General features: G+C 54.1%; 1 protein-coding gene across 16 annotated transcripts in view; it reads left to right on the top strand.

Annotated features, from left to right (window-relative positions):
* Positions 1–19,508, top strand: part of Nfasc (neurofascin) — a 180,251-nt gene extending 160,743 nt beyond the window's left edge. For 9 of the 16 annotated variants that reach the window (XM_047520250.1, XM_047520247.1, XM_047520254.1 and 6 more), the window contains 4 exons: positions 774–926; positions 7,710–7,841; positions 9,834–9,903; positions 13,078–19,508. In XM_047520250.1, the coding sequence (XP_047376206.1) occupies positions 774–926; positions 7,710–7,841; positions 9,834–9,903; positions 13,078–13,309 (587 nt within the window). In that variant the 3' untranslated portion in view covers positions 13,310–19,508. The remainder of the gene's footprint in view (positions 1–773; positions 927–7,709; positions 7,842–9,833; positions 9,904–13,077) is intronic. The other 7 variants (XM_047520261.1, XM_047520262.1, XM_047520260.1 and 4 more) reach the window with 1 other exon arrangement.
* Positions 19,509–21,689: the final 2,181 nt, after the last annotated feature.

Genomic DNA, 21,689 nt, shown 5'->3' with positions numbered 1-21,689 from the left:
TTAAACCCTCCACCTGGGCTTCTCAAGCACGTGCTCTAAGCAATTAAGCCACAAATCCCACCTTAAGACCCACCAGGGATGACCCCACCCGAAGTTGTCTTAGGAAGGCAAAGCCAACTCTTCATTCCCTGTGGCGGAGGTGGCATGAGTGTCCACAGAATCTGGAATCCCCTAGTCTGGTCCAGATTTTTCAGCTCCCACCCCCACCACTTACCCTGCAGCTCAGCCACAGGTGCTTTACCTGGTGTGTGAATTTGCCACCTGGTGAGAAATGAGAGGTGAAGCCAGGAATGAGAGCCAAGGACCACCAGTCAGCAGGCAGCCCACCAGCAGACCCACCCTTCTGGTGTGAGCAGAGTCCTCTACCATGTCCAGTAGCCATGAGAGATGCTGACTGGCCCTCTGGCCCTCACCAGGAAGATCCCTTGGGAAGTGAATTATTTCCAGGACAGCAGAGTATCCACCAACTTGCTGAGAATTTAAGTAGGTCGTGATATGTTTAGTGCGAAGACTGTGGTAGGGAAGGACAACTTTAAGAGGAAACAGTGTCCATGGTGGAAGGGGAATCATGGAAGAGAGAGTGAGCTAGCATTGCATGGACGGGCATTGGGGAGCTGCCTGGTACCCTCCTGGCCTGTATAGTGGACTGGACCCGCGGTCCCCTCGCCCCTTCTCCTACCTTTTCTGCCTTTGACAGGTGACCAGGAAACTAAGCACTGTCTCTCCAGCTTCTGGTGCCTGGCTTTAGGCTGACCAAGATTTCTGTTCCCCAGGCAACCATACGAAAAAAACTGTCCCTGTTAAGGCCCAGGCCCAGCCTATACAGCTGACAGACCTCTATCCTGGGATGACGTACACATTGCGGGTTTATTCCCGGGACAACGAGGGCATCAGCAGTACCGTCATCACCTTTATGACCAGTACAGGTGAGAGGGGAGCTGGCCTTGCCGTCCCCTGCAAGCATGAGGCATTTCATCCTCATTCTCTGCTTCCGGCTTGCCTTTTCTCCCTGGAAGGAAGACTCCTCTCTGCCCCATTCCCCACCTTGCATGGCATGTCTCAGTTCCCCAGGAAGCCAGAGGAGCCAGATGTGCATGCACAGTGAGAAGCAAACTGATTCAGAGCCCCTGGGGCTGAGCGGGGGATCAGAAGGAAACAAAGGACTGTATAATGAGGACAGGGACCGCCTGGTCCCCCCTGCTAAGCCTGAAACAAAAGAGCTTGGCGTATGTGCACACTCATTGCTTGCTGGTCTGGGGGCTGCGGGCAGTCAGGCAGCCTGCCCCAGGTGTTCAGGGGCTGCTTCCGCCATGGCGGATTAGGGCATAGGGCCATCACAGGGTCTTGATCCTGAAATCTTCTCAGGAACCCAACCAGGGATCAGCGTGTATGTTTACTGCCTTGCCACCATGATCTCTAACGAAAAATTCCAGTGGGTGACACAACTTGTTTAAGGTTTTGTTTTGATTTAATTTTTGTCCCAATTTTGTCTTACCTAAAAATAGGTGACTTTTTATCCCGCTAGGGGAGGGAGGAAGCTCTTGCTCTGTAGAGGCTTCGGCTGTGGATGGAGAAGCATCTTCATGGTGTCAAATGAACAGGCCGACCGGGGCGTGGGAGCGGGCACAGGGTTCAGAAGTCTGTCTGCTGGAGGAGTGGCTGGGAGCCTGGAAGCCTTTCAGGCACTTGGTTGTCTGAACATTGGTTCGAGTATAGCTTTAAAATCAGCCAGGGGCAGCCAAGTGGCTTGTATGCTAAGCCCTGGGGCAAAGAGTGGGGCGGGGGAGGAGAGATTAAGAGAGGAAAGGATCAGCCCCTGACTCTAGGGATGTTCTAATCAGATGCAGGTTATTAGATGCACAGGGGGGAAAAATCACAATGATTTATATGAATTTCTGAACGTTGACTTGAATATTCATTACTCTCCCCTTGCCTGGCCTGGTGAGGCTGATCCTGTGGGCTTGCATCTTAGGGGTCACTACCCATCTGTATATCTGTCTCCCCCGCCCCTTAAAGCCTGGTCCCTCCTGATCTGTTCTTCTCCCGGTGCCTCCACCTGTTATGCACGTTTCCATGCCATTGTGACTCAGGGAGTCTGGCTCCCCACCTGGGGCTAGCCCGACCAACCCTGGCAGGATGTCTGAGTGAGCAGCCAGGCCTTCCCATCACAGGGAGCCAGGCAACTGGACAGTTGACCAAGTGGAGCAGGTGGCTGGACTTTGACCCAGTTGGGGTCCTGTGCTCTTGCTCATCCGTGCATGCATTTCATCTTGCTTCATTATACATCTGAGTCCAGCACGGGCAGGAAGCGAAGATGATGCTTGGGAACAGAGGTCCATCCTAGGGAATGCTGCAAAAGCCAGCACAGCCCGCCCTCTCAGAAATCAGCCTCTCGGGATGCAGAGCTCTGCTGCCGTGGGTGAGGTTAGGGGAGAAGCCAGAGGGAAAAGGACCCACCACAGTCCTGCCCTCGGGATGCCCTGCTCTGTTGCCAGGTAGTAAGCAGGCAGTACAGAAAGACATTGCAAAGACTCCTTCCACAGCCGAAGCCCCTGTTTCTGAATGCTGACTTAGAGGCTCATTTCTCTTCTCCTGTGCTGGGTCAAGTTGGAGCAGGCAGGCTCATGACCCTCATTCTGAGTTTGTATTGCTCACTTCCCTCCAGGGCTTTCTGGAAATTACTAGGTGTAAACTGCATGAGGAGAGAAAATATTTTCACTTTCCAAAGCCTGTGGGTGCCTGTTAGTGTGTGTGTAAATCCTTTGAAAATACATACTCTGTTTCCTGTGGGTGGTCTTCAGAGCCAAGTCCACACAATCCCCAGATCCCCCTGTTTCATCAAAGCAAGAATTTGTAAGCATCTCCGGGCCCCAACCACTGGTCATTTAGGCAACCACAGGCTGTCACTTTAGTCAGCAGATGCAATGAACTGCAGTAGTTCTGGAAGGAAATGGAAGGAAACCACTGGGAATGCTAACAGGCTCTCTAACCCTCACCAGAAAAAGATCCCATTGGGAAGTTAACCACCTCCTTGAAGCTTTTGAAACCATAGGGACCTGAGGGACTGCAGCACATAACCCTGGACCCTCAGAGGCCCATCAGCTCCTTGCAGCTGGGTATGTGACGGGGTCAGGCAGCAGTCCTGCGGTGGTGGTGGACCATAGTCGGGCCTGCTGCGACCCCAGGAAGGCAGGAGGGACTACAGAATGGGGCAGGTGGGCATGGAGGGGCGTAAAGTGTGCTTTCATGAGAGCAGCCAAGCCACAGTGTATGTGAGAGGCCATCTGATAGAGTCGTTACTCTACCCCTGTTCTAGAATTCTGCTGACTTTGACTGACTGGCCTATCTTCTGTGGCCTAACCAAATTCCTCCCACTAGACACAGGAGTTGGCGGAACCACCTCTTTGGCAGGTGAAGTGCCTGTGTCTGACTGGGTTGGGAAGTGGTGTGGAGGCTTGACACAGGCTCCTGGTCCAGAGCAAGAGGCATTGGGACCTACACTTGCTGGGCCTGAGGGCCCAATGAGCAGGTACTATTCTGGCTCCCATCACTTCTGGCTGAAGGTGGTGGTATAATTGCACTGGGTCTTGGAATGTGGATAGCATTGGCCCCCAAACCAGTTTAGCAGTTCGATTGAGTGTAGCATCAGCAGTCAAATATAATTGCCTGGGAGCCTTGCTAAAATCTTCCTCTCAGAGTCCAAGCCATGGGGTCACCTTCCAAGTGAGATCATTATTTCCTGAATTTCTTTTGGTTCTTGAGAAATTAACTCAGTTTAATGGAGTGTGGTTGAGCACACATACCCCACTTGGTTTGAATAGTCTTCTGTGTCCCAACTGCACAGGGAATTCTTTGGCCCACTGAAGGTATGCTTGAACTCACCTGGTACTGTCAGGAGTGGAAAGGTACGTTTGCTTTCTAAATTGCTCCATGTAGCCACTTTGCCCTGGAATTGTGACTTTCTTTCCCAAGAGTTGGGGAGTATGATGGAGATGGTGTCCAAAGGATCAGAACAGGAACCAAGAAGAGGCAAAACCAACTTCTCTGCGAAACGTAGGTGCCGCTGTCCAAACAAGTGAAGTGATTGGTTCACCCATGACAGGTGTGTGGACAAGCCAGCATACATGTGACCCCTAGGTGGCATCAGGGGTAAAACCTAGAGCAGGATCCCAGGTTAACTACATTACATTAGGATTCAATCAATCTATTAATCAATAAGTAGTCACCAATCACTTATTTGACCAGTATCAGGCTAAGTACAGGGGACTCAAGAAGACCCCTGTTCTCAAGACTTTAATAGTACAGTTGAGATCCAGAAACAGGACAATCAAATGTTACATTTGTGTGGAATAGTTGGGAGCCATGTCAGAGTCTGGGGATGGTGGGAGTTGGAGCAATGGAAAGTTCAGGAAGGAGGGGGAGAATGTGGAAAGGTGGTGAATTGGAAGGGGGATGGGCCAGGATCCCTTGGGTAGGGTGGGCAGAGGCACAGAGAGGGAGACTGCAGCACCCTGAAGGCCAGGCTGGGGTGAAGAAGGCAAGTGGCATCACTGTGACGCATCCTAGACACTGACAGTGACAGACGAGATGTGAAGGGAGCCCTCTGGAATGGACGGTGAGGTGAATGTGAGAGAGCACCAGCAGCCATTAGAGGGGGCGAGAGTGGCAAGTCAACTGGCAGGGTGGGCAGCAAAAGCACATGTCATCAGTGCCACTAGGAGGGGACTTTGGGCTTACAGCTGTGGAGTTGGCAGCAGGGACGATAGAGATGAGTAAGAGGGCTGCCTCTCTTGGAAAGTCGGAACAAGTCCTGTCATAGGTGAGGCTGGGTTGGCTGGGGAGAGGCGGGCTTATCGACGGAGGTCTGAGCTCAACTTGCAGGGGTGAAGGATGGACTGAGCAGGAGCGACCCCACGGGAGATGAAAGAGTTCCCCGAAACAGGGCCTGCATGACTAGGGCTGGAAGGTCTAGCGCGCTCCTTGAGGGTTATTAAGACACAAGAAACCTCAACAGGTTTAACAGATAGGAAGAAAACTGCGGAGAGGAAGAAACAGAATGTGATCCAGGGTGTTCAGAAGTCCTTATGGGAATGAAGGCCCAGGGAAGGCAAGTGTGGGGTCCCATTTATGTGTAAGGGGAGGGAGTTTTGGAGAGGAGGGAGAGAAGAGAGTCCCACCTGATGCAGGAGGAGGAGACAGCTGCAGAAGCTGCGAGCTTCCAGAGTGTTCATGGAGTAGGAAAGGTCAGCGCAGATGTGGGCAGAGAGAAATCAGAACGAGGGGAAGGGAGGACAAGTTCTGGACAGACAGCCGTTGGTCTGGCTGCTGGGACAGAGAGAGGAATGAAAGGATGGCCAGGTGGCAGCAAAGTCACAGCTGAAGAATGACAAGTGAATTCCCAACAGGCCTGGGCTTTCTTCTCCTTCAGGCTGGGCTCTGGCAAGAGCTGAGGTAGAAGTCAGAGACCCCCAACTGGAAACCCAGAAGGACAGGTGAAGTTTAAGGTACGCAGTGGCCCCTTAGGCCTAGAGAGGGAGGGGCCTGAAAAAGGGAAGGAAGTTGAGGGCTCATCCTTGAAGGAGTGCCCCTACCCCCGCCATGCCAGGCTCTGCCTCCAGCCCTGGGGAGACAAGACCAAGCCCCACTCTGAGCTCACTTTCTGGGTTAGAGGGACGGGTAGAGTGGCAGAGCACAGACTCTGCAGCCAGACAGCTTGGACTCACATCCTAACCCTGCCACTTACTAGCCCCATGACCTTGACCTTGAGTAAGTCGTTTAAACTGCCTCCATTTCTGCCTCTGTAAAATAGGATAAAAATTAAAACCTGCCTGTATGGGTCTGTGGTGGGGTTGGACCAGATAATGTGTGGGAAAGTGCTCAGAGCAGTGCTGGCCCTTGGAAGTGCTTATTAGTATAAATTAATAGTAGTAATTTATCGAATGGTTATAAGTGCTATGAAAAAGATTAATTAGAGTTTTCTGATAAAGGGTGACTGTGGAGGGGCGAGGGAAGGGCCTTTGCCTAAACTGGGAAGGTCCAGGAAGGCCATTCTGAGGGACTCTCCATGGCAGCAAATGCAAGAAAATGAGAAGCAGGTTCAAGGCCACTGTGATCGGAGCATGGAGAGTAAGCAGAGAGTGGGACATAGGACAGAGGTGGCCAGGTTCAGCTCTGACCGCCTGACAGGTCAGGATGAGGAATGTAGAGTTTTCTCCAAAAGCAAAGAGTTGCTTTAGAGGGTGAAAGCAAGGGTGAGATCTGATTCCACGTGGGGTCTGGGGAAGATGTTTCTGCCGCTGTGTGGGGAGTGGTCCGCCAGGAGCAGGGATGGCACTTTTCTCCACAGCACACAGGGATCAGGATTGTCACAAGTTGGGTTCTCACAGGACTCAGCTGCTTTGCAGCAGGGCTACTCTGGACCGCCAGAGCCTGGAGACAGAGCACTTGTCCCTCAGTCCTCAGTATTTACTAAGAGCTGTCCCTTTGCAGTGCCCTTGGCTGGGCACCAAGTCACACAAAAACACAGTTTTTTTCCCCACAAAAGGAAAAAAATGGGATTACACCCAGACCACTGCCCACAGATGGCAGGTGGTGGAAGTCGGGGGCACAGAAAGAGCCCTGGGCCCCACGCTGTTCCCGGGCGCCTTCTGGGAAGTCTCGGTGCTGTGGTTCCCATGGTCCTGCTGCCGTGTGGCTCTCCCATGGCCTCTCCGGCGGGGCCAGCTCCAGAGCTGCTCGGGTGTGTCCATTCCTTGGATCTTTCCCTACCTCGTGCCTCCGTTTCCTTGGTAGGCTGCGTTCTGGAGATGTGCCATTTCTTCTTCAGTCCATAGACAGGAGAAGAGTGAGAGGGCCTGAGCCCCGACCCCCGCCATCGTGGGCACCGCCCGATGACCCCTGGGCTCCTGTCCTTCAGGCCCGCCTGCGTGCCCTTCAAAACACAAAGGGATCTTTGAGACAGGTCTCCAGGCACTGTCACAGGGGCAGGGAGAGGGTGTCACAGGCCACCAGGGGCCTCCTGTGTGGCAGCTCTGGAGGTGGGTTGGAGTGGGTGGAAAGCACAGCCCCAGCATCGCCGCCATCCTGTCTGGGGAACCCGGGCCTGGACCGTCCGCTGTCAGGCACAGTCCAGCTGGGCAGACGTGAAAAGGCACAGGACGACCTGTTCCTCCACCTGGCCCAGGACCCACTGCCAGGAAGACAGCTGGTGCCTCGGGGCCCTGCTGCGGGCAGGGATGCGGCTCTGACCTGTGTCGGCTGGTGAGGCCTCTGACAGCAGGTGCACACAGCGCGACCTCAGCTCCTGCTCCCGTGGGTGGCACGCAGGACCGTTCACAGGAATCGTGCTTCCACAGGCAACCCCTGGCCTCCCCTCAGTCCCCACGAGGCTGTGGCCACCGTTCTGGTTTGCAAGAAGCCAAGCCTTGTCCCAAGAAATGCCCTTCCTAAAGCACCTGTTCCGCCTCCTGCTGCTTCTCTGCTCCCTGCACGCCTTTCCTTTGCCCTTTTTTCTGATCTTTTGAACTTGGCTCTTTTTAACTATTTTCTTTTTGTCCCTTCAGCGGGGTAGTTTGGATCAAAGAGGGGCTAGGTGGTAGTGTTAGGCTCCAGGAGAACCATCCACGTGCGATAGGTGGGCCAAACCCCAGGCTCCCCATCCCCCTGTCCCAAACAGTCACTCACGGGTTTGCTTCCGGCCCTCCCGCCAGCTTACACCAACAACCAGGCGGACATCGCCACCCAGGGCTGGTTCATTGGGCTCATGTGCGCCATCGCCCTCCTGGTGCTGATCCTGCTCATCGTCTGCTTCATCAAGAGGAGTCGCGGCGGCAAGTACCCAGGTGAGCCGAGTGAAAAGGGCGGGCAGGGAACCTTCCTGGGAGTCACCAGGTCACCTGCCCTCTGGAGGGCTCGGAACCACGGTCCCCTTGCCTGCTGTGTGCACTGGTGCTACCAGCAAGCTCTTAAGTTAATTACACTCACCGAGATGGGTGGACGGAGAGGTCCAGGCCGCTCCAGAGAGGGCAGGGAAGGAACCCGGCTCCTGCTGAGGTCTCCCTTCCCTCGCCTTGACTCACCACCCATCTGCTCTGTAAACTGGCTTTTTTCCAGCCTGAATCTCATTAGGATCCTGTATCCTAGGGAGGGAGGAAGGCAGAGAGGCATTTTAGAGAAAATAGGACAAGAAGGGGTCTGGGCAGATGGGCACACCCCGAGAGAGGTGACAGGACTGGGACCTCAGGGGACAAGGGAGAATCGCAGATACCTGGAAGGGAGGTCAGCAGCCCTGAGAGGGGAGCAGGGAGGGGTGGATGGAACCGATAGGACCCCACAGCACTTAAAGGGCTTTGGGCTTCTCTGAAGTCCCCAGAGGCATTTCTCATTTATGGCCAAGATCCTCCAGCCCAGACAAACCAAGGTCAAGGACGAGGACCTCTGGCATTCTTGTTTCTGAAAATATTGATTGTTTTTCAAACAGGGGCAAGCAAGCCATCTGTGATGGGGTGGATGGGGTGACAGGAGACAGGGTAATGGATGACTGAGAGCAGAACTCCTGTTGGGCTCCCTGCCCTAGAGCCCCGTGGCCAGACACACCCCGCACTCCCCAGACAGTTCCTTCTCCCCATCACTAGACGGAGGTCCCCCCAAACTCCGCACAGAAGATCTGGAAGGAGAGGAGATTCTATTTTATTTCCTTCCCCGCCCTCCTGCACTCAGACCCAAAGGTCCGAGGTTCTGCTTCTGCTGCAGCGAGGGAGCTCAGGGAACTGCCAGTCCTTGCCGGTGAGGGAGGTTTTTTCACTTTGTTTTGCTGCCTTGGGACTCTTTTCCTTCCATAAGAGAGAAAGCCAGAGTTAGGGAGAGGTCCGGCTTTCCACGTAACGTCGAGACCTGGGAGGACTCCTGAGCCATCCCTTCCCAGGTGGAGCTGAGCGCCTGAGGAACTCACCAGACGTCCCAGAGCCTGCCTTTGCCTGTTCAAAAAGTGCACTTAAAGTAGGAGTGATTGTCCTGCCTTGTATATTTAAAAGGACACATAAAGCATCCCTCATGGGCTGGGGGTATAGCTCAGAGGTAGAGCACTTGCCCAGCATGTGAGAGGTCCTGGGTCCAATCCCCGGTATCACCACCAAATATATAAATATTTAAAAGGAACCCTCGTGTAAGTGCCTGCTGCATGCCAGCCTGTTTTAGGTGCCAGGGATACTGGAGGAAAGATGTCCATCCTCAACACTGCAGCTGGCTCCTGGGGAATGGCCACAGCACAGCAAGAGAGGCCCAGGCTGGGTGTGTACACATCCCAGAGGCGGTATAGGAAACAGGCACCCAAGCGAGGACCCAGATAGGAAAGCACCTGCATCCCTAGTGTTGGGGGATGCCCTCCCTGATAGGGGCCCCCTGCCAGCAGCTTTAGAGAAACACACGGTGCCCAGCCTGAGGAGAGAACTGCATTCTGTTAGGGGCACAAGAAATGTACACAAAGGATTCTAATACAGAGCAGAAGAAGAAAGGCGAAACAAAGGAGGATTTGCCTTTGGTAGAGGAAATATCCAGTGTCGGGGGTTTGGGGAAGAGCCTGTGGAGAGGTGGTGTGGAGCTGGGTGGGAGGAAATTCAGTTGTTAACAGGGATATAAAGAGAGCCCTGGGGTGAGCAGGAGGAGGCGACATCAACTGATTGGACTCAGGAGGAATTGATGGGGTCTTATTAAAAGGTGTTGAGGGGTGGGAGGTGTCGGGCCCAGAGTGGTATCTTCTGGCCCTGCCTGCAGTAAAGCCCTGGAGAGCAGCGACATACTTCTTAATCGGTGTCTCTCTTCTCTTATCCACCAAGTGCGAGAAAAGAAGGATGTTCCCCTCGGCCCCGAAGACCCCAAAGAAGAGGATGGCTCCTTTGACTACAGGTGCGGGACCTCCTTCCTCCCGGCTGGCAGCTGCCCTTGCTGCCCAGGCAGCCCTCTCCCCTCTGAGCAGCTGGGCCACAAGGCCACCGAATCCACGTCCTGGCCGACTAGGCTGTCGCCTCTGGCTCTCTGGCAGTGCCTTGGCAGAGGGCACATGGTCAGAGAGGTTGTGTGTCCTGACCAAACAGGACGAGGCTGCTCCCCCTGCCCCCAACACACTCATTCATGCAGTTGCACAACTCAAACTACTGTGCTGCTTATTTGTATCTTTCCACCATTTTACTCTGAGAACAAACCCCAGATCCCTCTCATGGGAAATGAGCTCCACTCTCAGGCTTCTCTGCTTGCCACCACCCTAACCCTGAAGATGATGACCAGGAGGCTGTAGGGTCTTCAAGCCTCATGGAGCGAAGGGGTGGGGCAAGCCAGTCTAGGCCCTTTCCTCTTGAGCCTGGTGACATCTCTGGGCTCTAGGCTGGAATAGGCCTCGGAGAGGCACCTGTTCCAGTGCCCTGTGCCCTGGATGGGCAGGCTGTAGCCCACACTGGAAGTGGCCTGCCCAAAGCCCCACACTCACCTCCCAGTGAGCTAGTGGCAGAGCTGGAGAGGACAGGGGCCAATAGCCCACTGGTGCTGCTGTCCTACAGATCTGGATGGGCCTTTGTATCTCAACTTCACAAAATTGTCCACTGTCCATTTGAATGGCAAGTGTGTCTGAATTCAGGAATGCTGCAGAGGCTCTCCAGCACCACCAAAAAAACCCAAAAACTTCAGGAATGATGTGGGCGGGTTATGGAATCTTATCATCAGACCAGCGGGTGGAGAGAAGTCTGTTGGGGGTCTTCCTTCCCCACCCCCACCTGGTTACTATCAGGCCCAGGTCCTCGCTGTTCTCCTCTGGCCTCTCTTTATCCTTTCTGGGCCTTCATCACCCTCCCATCAGCAGCCTGGCAAGCCTGATCAGATCAATGGATGGCGGAGCCACTGCCCACACAGGAGCCCGTCTGGCAGCTTAGGAGCCACAGTAATCCAAACAGTCCTGACATCCCCATGAGGACAAGCACAGAAGTGCAGCCCTTCTTCCCTGGCTCCCCTAAAGGGTCCAGCTCCCCCACGGGCTGGCCTTCATTTCCAAGGCCAAGGGTTTTTTTTCTCCCCTAGACCCTCAGCACAGCTGGAGGTGGACAGGATGGACAGCCTTCACTAAGGGAAGCTGCTTTCTTGTGCACCTCTCTCCTCCCCCAGAAAGCAAAGCTGTTGGACAAAAGCAGCTACTGCACACTGTCCCACTGAGGCCCACTGTGTGCACACAGGTGCACGCCCAGCCAGCACGGGCACACACGCTGGCCTCGCTTGGGCTCTGTAGTGTCCATCCTAGAGCCCCCGGTGGATGAGTCCCAGACTGTAAAATTCCCAGATAAGTCAGAGGAAGAACTAAGCTGCTAGGAGCTCAGGCCTGGGAGCCAGGGGGCGTGTTCTCCTTCCTCATCTTCCTCCATCCTGTGGCTGAGTTGCTGAACACCTTTCTGATGGGGCTCTCTGCCTCTCTCCTGAGTCTGTCCTCCTGAACCTTGAAGGTCTCTGGAGGTCAGGCTAATAGGCCAGGCTTCCTTCAGGCGAGATCTGTTCTTCCAGTCTTAGGTCCCCTTTCCCCTCGTGAGCCTTCACGCTGGACTCTTTGGGCCATCTTGGTCCAGTGGTTGCTTGAAACCAGGACAGAAATTCCCCCAAATTGCATAACAACTTTGCTCCTGCAGGGGGGCAGAGGACCCCAGGAAGAGGGCATGTGGAAAAGACTGGCAAGTGGGGTGAGGAGCCTGACAATCAGATTCTGCCAGTTTGCAAAGGGAGGTCCACTCCCTGCACAAACTCAGCGTGACCCTAGAGACCCACCTGCTTCTCTCCACCACTGTCCCTCCCACAGCACTGCCCTTGGAGCAGGCAGTGAGGCTGCATTAATGGGCCACCTTCACTTGGAGCACGGGAGGGAGTGGGCTAATGGCTTTTCGCTTTCCACAGCTCAGCTCTGACTGCAGCTTGAGGCCTTCCCCTGACAGCTGTCTTTGCCCGGTGCTGTTATTAGAATGCGCTGCCCACTATAATGGCAGCTTAGCTGGTTGTTTTCCCCACGTCAGGAAAGACTTAGAGTGGGCTCGGAGCAGAGGAGGGTGTGGCATGGCTGCTTAGACTGCCTGGCACCACTGTGGTCCCACCTGCTGGGCCCCCCAGTCCCTACTGCTGGTCCACAGCTGCTGTCTGCCGGGAAGCACAGCTCACCTCTGAAGTGCAGCCAGCAGCACCTGGTCCCCGCTTTGAGCCTAAAGGTCACAGAGAGTTTCCTAGCCAGGGGCAGAAGTGGCTCAGGGCACAGCCATTCAGATTGGGCATCTGGGCCCCATGGGCCAATGCCACTTTACCTACCAGCCTCCAGCTCCCCCACTCAGGAGAGGCTGAATGACGGGCCGGGGGCTGGGGCTGGCAGGCCCGCCGAGCCTTGCTAGTATCTTCTCAAGTTGCTGGTCTCGTGTGCTTCTCCGTATGCTCCTCTCTCCCACGACCCTACCTCTCCTACGTGCTAGGCCCAGAGCAGTAGCACCTGTTTGGGGGTAAACCAGATGTCCAAGGGAGCAGCATTGAGACTGGGAGGTGGGGGGCAAGGGAGACCCTTACTTTTGTCAAGGGCAGAGCCTTGCCCTGTGGAGTCACAGGTCAAAGAAGGTCTACCTTCCATGGACAGGCTATGGCCAGGTCACCCAGGGCACAGGGTGACACATGCAGGACTGGAACTCCCTGTCCTGACTCTTGCCATCCCACATGGTCTCACAAGCTATGGCTCTGCCTGTCATGGCGTGTCTGTCTGCCTGCTCCCACTGTGACAGTGGCCCTGTCTCATGGAAAGGATCCCACACTGGGAATCCAGAAGTGTGGGCCCCTGTCCCTGCCCTGTGCCCTCGCCACCTCCCCTTAGGGAAGACACATGTCCTCACTTGGGCTCTTAGCTTTCCTTTTGAAGCATCTGTGGGACAAGGAGGATGAGGCCTGGCTGATCCCCAGGGCCTGGGCCTGGGCTGCCAGAGTATGTGCTTGGCCAGAAGTCCCACCTTGTCCCACCCCACCTGGTTTGGGCTGCACTGGACCTGGCCGGGCCCTGATTCTCTGTCTCTCTTTGGCCAGTGATGAGGACAACAAGCCCCTGCAAGGCAGCCAAACGTCTCTGGACGGGACCATCAAGCAGCAGGAGAGTGACGACAGCCTGGTGGACTATGGTGAAGGTGGCGAAGGGCAGTTCAATGAAGATGGCTCCTTCATTGGCCAGTACACGGTCAAAAAGGACAAGGAGGAAACAGAGGGCAATGAGAGCTCAGAGGCCACGTCGCCCGTCAATGCCATCTATTCTCTGGCCTAACGGAGCCCACCCGGGCACAGCCACTACTTTATAAGTGGGAGGATGGGAGAGGGGGAGACGAAGCCACTGCAGACCGACCACAAAGCCGCCGCCACCTTCAGGGACAAGGGTACAAGATGGGGGTCTGCCAAGCTGTGAGGACCAGTGGCCACCCAGCCACCCACAAGCCCCCTCCCAATGACCCCCCACACCCCTGGGTGCCACCAGTGTGGGAGAGCTAGAGCCATGACTAAGCTCACCGGAGGGAACCCTGGTCCCTTGCCCCGTCTCGCAGCCACCTTGAGCGTCCATCTCCTCGCCCGCCTTGGTCTTGGCGCACACCCTCTCCCGTTTCTGTAGGTTACGGTACTTCTCATTGACTTTATTTTTGCTTCGTGCATCCTCCAAACCTCCAGACCCAGTGTCTCCATTTTTTTTTTTTTTGATGTGTCCCTGGAAAAGAAAGAAGAGGTGAGTTCTCCCAAACCACAAAGATAGACGGAAAGGACTGATCCATAGCAGAACGTAGAGAAGAGCCGTAGTATTCAAACTGCCGCTGGGCAGCATGTTTCCGGAGGATGCCTTTCTTTGCCATATGATGGCCCCCCCCCCCTTGCTCCCAACCCATCTGCCTTCATCTTGTCAGTTGCTGAGCTGGGCTTGGCTCCTTCCTGGAAAATGACAGTATTTTTGGCAGGGCGAGGGTGGGCAGTCGCCTTGCCTCTTTCTGGTTCGGTTGGGAGGTGAGTTTACCTCTGGCTCCGCGTTCTTACCCTGCCCCTGCCTCCGGAGTGTCCGAGAATGAGCTGCACTGACTCTGGAGGAGAAGTTGGGGGTGCAGGAGTGGGTGCTGATGGTGAGAACGTCAACTGCAATGACTGGACCTCAGCAGAAGACTGAGCAAGGGTCTGGTCTCTTGGGAACGGTGCCCCTCTGCAGAGAAGCCAAGGTCTGGGTTCAGACTCCTTCCTTGCATCAGTGAGTACCAGGATGTAGGAGAGAGGACCACACCCACCATGTCCAGAGCAGAGGGCATCTGCCCTCCTGGCCAGGGTCCTCGCTGCTACCCTCAAGGAGATGGAACCCTGCAATGCGGAAGCCTTGTCAGTGTATCTGGGGGTGTAAAGCACCACCCGCTTCCTCCTCTAGCAGATGTCTTCTCCTTGGTCAATCCTGTATGACTTGGAGACTCGTGTTTGATGTGATGTGTGGATGGAGACGTGCTGCCCCGAGACTGAGCCTGTCTGTCCTTTCATTAGGGTACATACATATCAGGGGACCCTGTGGTGGCGCCGTGCTCACAGTGCTGTGACACCCCTGCTGGGAGAGGACTCAGTGCTCTTCGTATGCCTTATGCAGTTCTGATCTGTCCCTGGAGTTCCCAGGTTCCCGCCCCTCCCTGCAAGCCTTGAAGCCTCCAGTGACGTCTGACTCGAAATCAGGGCAGCCTATGCAAGTGTCCCTGCAGGACCACAAGCAGCCACTCCATACACACCCTCACCCCCGTTGCCCAAATGGAGACTCACAGACCTGCAGTTCTCAGACCGAAGGTGCTGCCTTCACCTTCCCCACCTAATCCATTTTTGAAACCAAAGGTACCTAGCCTCAGTGATGCAGAGAGGGAGACCTTGAGCCCGGGGTGTGCCCCTGTCACTGTTTCTATAGCTCAAGTCGGTTTCAGGAGGGTGAGGCTGACCCCCATGAATGGATCACCTGCCACTGGCACAGCCTCCAGTTTGAGCCTCCAGCTGCCATCCAGCTGGGAAGGACCAGGGCCGTGTCCTTCAGAGACTTTATTAAAGCATCATTTGCCACATGTTTAAGCCGCAGAGGTATTAGCAATGCTTGCATCACTTAATAATCATTCAGTTGAAGGTCAAGCCCATAGACACACACACACACACACACACACACACACACACACACACACACACTGTCTGCAGGTAAAACCATAGCCCAGAGCTGAGCCAATAATGCTGTTGAACTTGAGAGTAAATGGCCCTTTGGCCCGAGCTGCCTCAAGGTGTGCTGCCCGAGGCCTGAGAGGCAGCTCTTTCATGGTGAAAGGGGACAGGGTAAATAGAAGGGTGCTGGGGAATGAGCTCAGGGTCCCCTCCCCTGGCTTTCCTCAAACTCCTACTTGGATGCAACTGGCCATTCCTGCAGTCAGGCCCACTGTCCCTGAAGGTAAATGTCAGGGACGTGCACCTGTGAGCTGAATCAAATGACCAACCTTTCCAGAATATGCTTTGGACCCGAGCAGAGTGGTCAGTTTCTCAGACACCCACGTCACCCTGCTTCAGGCATGCTAATGAGCCTATTGCACCGAGAGAAGGCTCTTAGGACAGGAAGGGACTGTTGGATATCACAGCACCACCTCCCTGCCTCTAGAAAGTCTGCTGCACAAAGCAATGGCTTGGAGGGCTTCCTCTCTCTGAAGGGTGTTGGGGAGAGGTCAGCTTAGGGCGTCCTCCCACCTCACTTCAGTGTCCTGCTGTGCTCTGTACCATCCTCCTTTGCTGTTAGCACAGCTCTCAGGCTGTTGTTTTGTGAGTGCTGACAGCTGCCTCCCACACCACAAGATCACAACCCTCCAGGCAGGAGCATTTGGGGCTGAAGAACCATTTCCCCCCAAGCAAAGATGGCAGGTGCTCAGAGAGCTCAGACTGGAGGTGTGTGGGTGGCAGGGCTAAGGAGGTGTTCCTTCCAGGAAGAGGAGAGGCCACTTTCCAGAGAGCCCACGCCGGTCCACCCAGCTCAACAGGAAAGCAGTATTGCCCAGCACTCCCTGCCAGCTGGCCCTTTCAAGCAACTACCCAAAACATCCCATCGCAATGCCAGGAGTGGGCCCCGCCACTGGTGCTTCAGCCTTCCCGGGTGGGGCGGGTGGTTGTCTGAAAGTTCCATTGACTAGACTGCCATCCACTATGTGCTCAGCCACGGTGCTGTGGCTGCCTGCGCACTCATCTGTCCTCATGTCCGTTCATCAAATACTCTTTGAAGATCTAGTCTGGACCAATGCCTGAGCCCCAAATACCGTGTGGAGGGAGGTCAGGCCTGGTCCCAGCCCGCATAGGACTGACATGACTGGAACGGAGTCAAGACGGGAGCCACTGAGTTGGAAGCATTCTGCCTTCCGTTGCTCAAGCCACTGATGGCTCCAGGGTGGAAGGGAGCAGTTTCAAGAACCTAGTCCGCCGGTCAGGAAGACTGCAGGACAGGACAGTCAAGACCCACTGGGCGGGGCAGAGGAACCCTGCTTCTGGAGCCTTTGCTCTGCTCCTTGGGGCAAGTTGCTTAACCTGTCTATTTTGGTGCCTGTCCCCCACCCCATTCAGTCCCTCCTTTGAATACCTCTCTGCACAGAGGACAGGGGTCCACCTGAAGGAGAAGGGAGGCAGCATTTGAGAGGTGCACTGCCACAGGTCATGGTAGCTGCCTTCCCCGCTGCCTGGTTATGGTGAACAGGATGCATACTTCCCAGTCTTGCCTTTGAGGAGATGGCTGAGTTTAAGCTAAGAGGAAAGCCAGACTCGCTCCTCCCTGGCCCCGCTCCTTCACCCTGAGAGGTCGGAGACATCTGGTCTACCCGCTTCCTGGCAAGTCCTGAGGTCTGGACGTGATGAGAGTGAGCCTGTGCCAACATCGCTCATCCGACAAGGTGTGTCTGCACCGTGGGCCCAGATGGTGCGCTCCTGGCTTCCCTGACCACAGTTAGCTTAGGGAAGGGCATGCAAGCCGGTCTGTGAGGGTTTGTGGGGTTTCTAGCTCAGGGACAGCTCCCCTGCGACTGAGCACACATCCACTCAGCAGAACACGGCCCTGTTGCAGAGCAGCGCTTTCATCAGGGGACAGTCCAGATCATGATTTGTCCTGGAGAGGGTCAGTTTATGTCTGGGCTCCTGTGAGATAAACTGCAAAGGGCCATGTGTGTGGGCATGGTGTGCAGCCTGGGGGAGGGGAGAGGCCCTATTCTGATGACCGCTGTGGGCCGGGCCTGGAGACAGAGTGATCCAAAGGAGAGGAAAAATTCCCTAGGAGCTGCAGGCTTCATGGCACCTGCTGGAGGCCAGCCAAGTCTCAGGGCATCACCCACAGCCTTTGATGGAAGGAGCAGTGATTCAATGCATTTTTGTCTCAACTTTTGTGAAGCTGATCCTCTGACACGCTAAAGGGGAGAAGTTTCTCAGGCTTCTGTGGGCTGAGACTGGGGCCAGGACTGGGACCAGGGACACTTCTCAGTGGAAGGGCAACAGCTTCTTGGGATACCAGCCCAGAGTCTGCTTCCCCACTCGTGACTTTGGGTGGGGTCCCAAGGCACCAGCCCAACCAGCCTCTGCCAGACCTAAACCCATGGCTGTGATTGGGTCCACCCAGTTAGGCCCGCAGAGTGATTTCTCTCTAGTGAAGTGAAGAATTCTGCCTGAGCTTTGCACGATGGCTTATGAGTAGCATGTGGGAAGTCCCTGGTTCAAAAAGAAAACTTAAACCAATAAAATGAAGGGCTTGAAGTGTCAGGAGACTCTATGCCCTGGGAGACATGGGCAAGCTGGCCAAAGCCAAACTACTGGCCAGTCCCCTTCCTTAAACTAGATGGGGTCACCCTGTGTGAGCTCCAACCAGACCTGGTGGCTGTCTTTGCTGCACAGCCCAAGCCCAGGGAAGTGCCCTTTCTTTTGATTCTTTTCTAGAAAAAAGGGTCCTTCCTGAGACACCTTCAGGGAGGGGAGGGGCTGAGGGGAAGGAGTATGACCCCCAGGGAAAACCATAAGACCCATACAACAGCATCTCAAGCTGCCCTGGGAAGCAATGCTCCTCTTATGAGTATGTTGGTAGTAAATGGTGTTCATGGCGACAAGGGTGGAAATAAAACAGATGCAAAGGTGTCTGACTCAGGACAGTCAGATTTCAGCATGTGAAGGAATCTCAGAGCTGTTCTAACTGAAATGACTCTTTGCACAGACCAGGAAATGAGAACACAGTCAGGAGCAGGGGCTTGCTCAGGACCACAGAGCTGGTAAGTGTAGGTAGGATTAGGACTTGAACTTGGGCCTTCTGGCTCCTTGTCCAGTGTTCTTGCATCTCACCACAACTGCCTCTTTGAAGCAGAGGTATTACTGCAGATCTGCTCGGCTGGTTCACCCTGCCGTACCTCTCTACCACCTGCACATCCCCCGAGACCTCCCCAAATGAAAGATAAAAAGGATTTTTCTGAGTCCAAGATCAGCCTGACTGTGCAGTTAACCCAGCCGTGCAGTTACAGGCAGCCCTAGGCCACTAGACTGGAATGACAAGCTGATCGGTGTTTGTTACTGTGAAACCTAGACTGAACCCCCAGCATGGCGTCTCTTGCTTCGTCACGCATTGGACCCTCAGCACACTGTATTCCCCAGAAGTGAGGGTGCAGAGGAGTCTCTGTCCTTTCTTGGCTGCAGGGTGCTGAGGGGGCAGCAGGACCCTGGGAAGTCTGCCACCTGGGATTTGCTGGGCTGGAGTTCAGCAGTCGAAAAGACTTCAGTGAGCAATAAACACAAAAGTCTGGGAAGAGATATCCAGAATTTTGTGTACTACTCGGTTTGTTTTTGGAAAATGATGCAGATCAGATGACCCTGGCCTGCTCTTTTTTCTGATTCCCAAATGCAATGTCCTCAGTCAGTGTTGTCCCTCTGCCCAGCTCCCCAGCTCTTTGCCAACTTCTTCTCACTCCTCTGGAGCTGAGCATTAGTCGCCTGTGACATGGCCGCCTTCTGTCCTGGTCCCACTCTCAGCCCTTGCTGGACCCCAGAGCCCTGGGCGCTGCCCCCACACCTCCCCGCACCGTTCCCATGTGTTCTTTTCGGCGGGGGAAGTCCTTCATGCGTCTCCATTCCTTCCAGCATTCCCACACTCCCATGCATCGGTCCGATCTTTGTTCCATTGGTTAAACATTTAACTCTCGTGGTGGGCCTTGTTTTAACCCCTCTCACATGGTGTTCTTTCCTTTTCATGAGTTTATTTTGCATTAACCAACTTTGTCGGCGACAGATGCGTATCTGAGGGCGTCCCGTGCGACCTTCAGAAGGGAAGATTTCTGGGCCATGGAAGATCGTCTAATACATGGACTTATAAACTGACTGCATGAACAATGAAAAGGCCAAATTATTCCCAATTTTTTTTGAATCACTGTAAAAAAGACTGATTTCTTTTGTATAGAGAACACTAAACGTATAATAAAAGTTGTTCAAAATGGACTCTGGGCATGTGATGGACTCATTTTCCTTGGTTAATGGGTAGATGTCACATCTGCAGCCCACTTAAGCCCGGGCAGCAGGGTAGGTTGCAGAAAGGCCAAAAAAGTGCCTGGAGACAGCAAGAGAGCATATTAGTTATCGGGGACAGCTCATCAGAGATCAGAGACCATTCCAAAAGAGACCTGTGGCCATGGATTGAACAGAGAGCTCCTCCGTCCCTCAAGGTGCTTTGCCAAGCAGCACCTCTTCTCCCTCCAGCATCCCGTCCAGTGGTGATCAGCTGGATGAGTGGCGTGTCTCCTTGCCACAGTGCCCTCAGTTCCATGCCAGTCACCACCAAAAGAGGGGTTTATATGCTAAGTTGCAGAAGCAGTGACATTGAGCGTTCGCTTGCTGAGTTTGCTTTGACCACCAGCATCCCAAGAAGCAACTGTTCTGGTGTGTGTACGAGAAAACAGCTTTCTCCGGGTAACGCTAACTGTCCCTAGTCCCAGTGTGCCCGGAGGAAGCCAGTGTCCCTCAAGATGATATGTATCTGGACTTTCCGGCCACCCTTGTTCTCATTGTTCCCCTAACTTGACTAGGCTTTGGGGACCAGAAAGGGGGCATTCAGGGACATGTTGTTTTACTGTTTCCGCTTTTGTTTCTTTAAGCCTGTGCGCTGGGAGAGGGTGTCAAGAGGTTAACAACACAAGTGAATCACGTGGTTTTCCACGAGCCTCGGATAGCTCCTCTGATGCTGGAGTTCTACCAGACCATCTAGAAGTTGCTGTTATTGAGGGAAACTTTCACACGATTTGTGTTTCGAGTGTAGGGTGACTGCTTTAGGAATGTGTGCAGTCGTGGATGGAGAGACCCCTGATCCCACGAGGCTGTGTGTACACACCATTTAAGAAGAGCCATGCTGGGGAAGTTGGGAGAAGGAGAGAAATTTGCAGGGGTGCCCTGTCTCCTACCCACTTCCTTTCTGTACCCTGTTCATATGCCCAGCATCCTGCCTGGTACAAGGCAGACATTTAATATTGTTGAAAGAATGCATAAAACTGCATACTAGAAACCAAAACCCTCTCTATAGACTCCAAGGAATCTCAGTCAGTAACCAAATAGGGAAGGGAGAGAGACAGAGGGGCCGTGTTGACTGAGGAGTGACGTGGCTTTTGCTGGCTTCCTGTCTTGATGCTTTGGCCTCGTTCTGCTGGGTCTCATGCAGTGGGGCAGTGGGGTGGGGTTTAGGGTTAGAGCTTCACTGTGGCAGGATACGTGGCGAGGGCTACAGTGTCTGGGGTCCGCAGGCAGAAGTGGGGGTGGGAGAGGGGCAGGGTGGGGGACCCCTCTGCTCTGTGGAAAGGTAACTGACTGTTCATAGATGGTAATAGGAAGGACTCCCCTGAACATGCAGACCCCGCTCTCTTGGACAAAGAACCACCAAGTGACTCTCCGACCTGCCTGTTTACTCGCCCTTCAGAAGTCCTCAGGGTGCAGCGTTGACTTGAGTGATCATTTTGTCAGATGAGAATGAGACCTTTATTGGCAGGCTCCTCCTGAACCGTTGGGTAACTCGTTGGGTATGTCACACGACACCTCTGAACCTCCCTGCTCACTGCCTGGAATATGAGAAAGAACCTTTCTCATCACTCTCAAGTTCACAGGCTGTCTCTGAAATTCATCCTTCAAGTTCATTTGCACAGTCACACCCTTAGCCCAAGCCCTCGTGGCCTTGTGTCCTTGTCTCCTGTGTTGCTCACACCCCGTGAGTCTGCAGCCAGACGAGTCTTTTGAAACACAATTACCATACTGTTCTCTACCTGAAGCCTTCATTTACTACAATAGGATAAAATCTAAACTTCTTGCTTTGGCATGTTAGACCTTTGGTGCTCTGACTCTCACCTCTCCAGCCTCATTTTTCACCCCTCCTATATGTACCCTAAATTCTAGACATTCCAACTTATTTCCAGCTACCCCTGACATGCAAAAATTGTCCTACTTCCCAGGTTTGAACTATTCAGTTCAAAAACATGTCATAATAACCTGCTCTGTACAAATGAATGATGTAAGAGAAGTAGAATAGAATTTGAGTCCTCTGGAAGCTCGGACTGTTCTGGGACATAGCCAAGTCAGCAAAAGTGATATCAGACTGTCCTGGGCAAAGGGCTCAGTAAGTGTGGATTCAA

Source organism: Sciurus carolinensis, chromosome 12 (genome assembly GCF_902686445.1).
Source record: "Sciurus carolinensis chromosome 12, mSciCar1.2, whole genome shotgun sequence".
NCBI classification, from domain to species: domain Eukaryota; kingdom Metazoa; phylum Chordata; class Mammalia; order Rodentia; family Sciuridae; genus Sciurus; species Sciurus carolinensis.
Note: the sequence above shows the minus strand (reverse complement) of the source record. Positions and strands in the feature narration are given on the sequence as shown.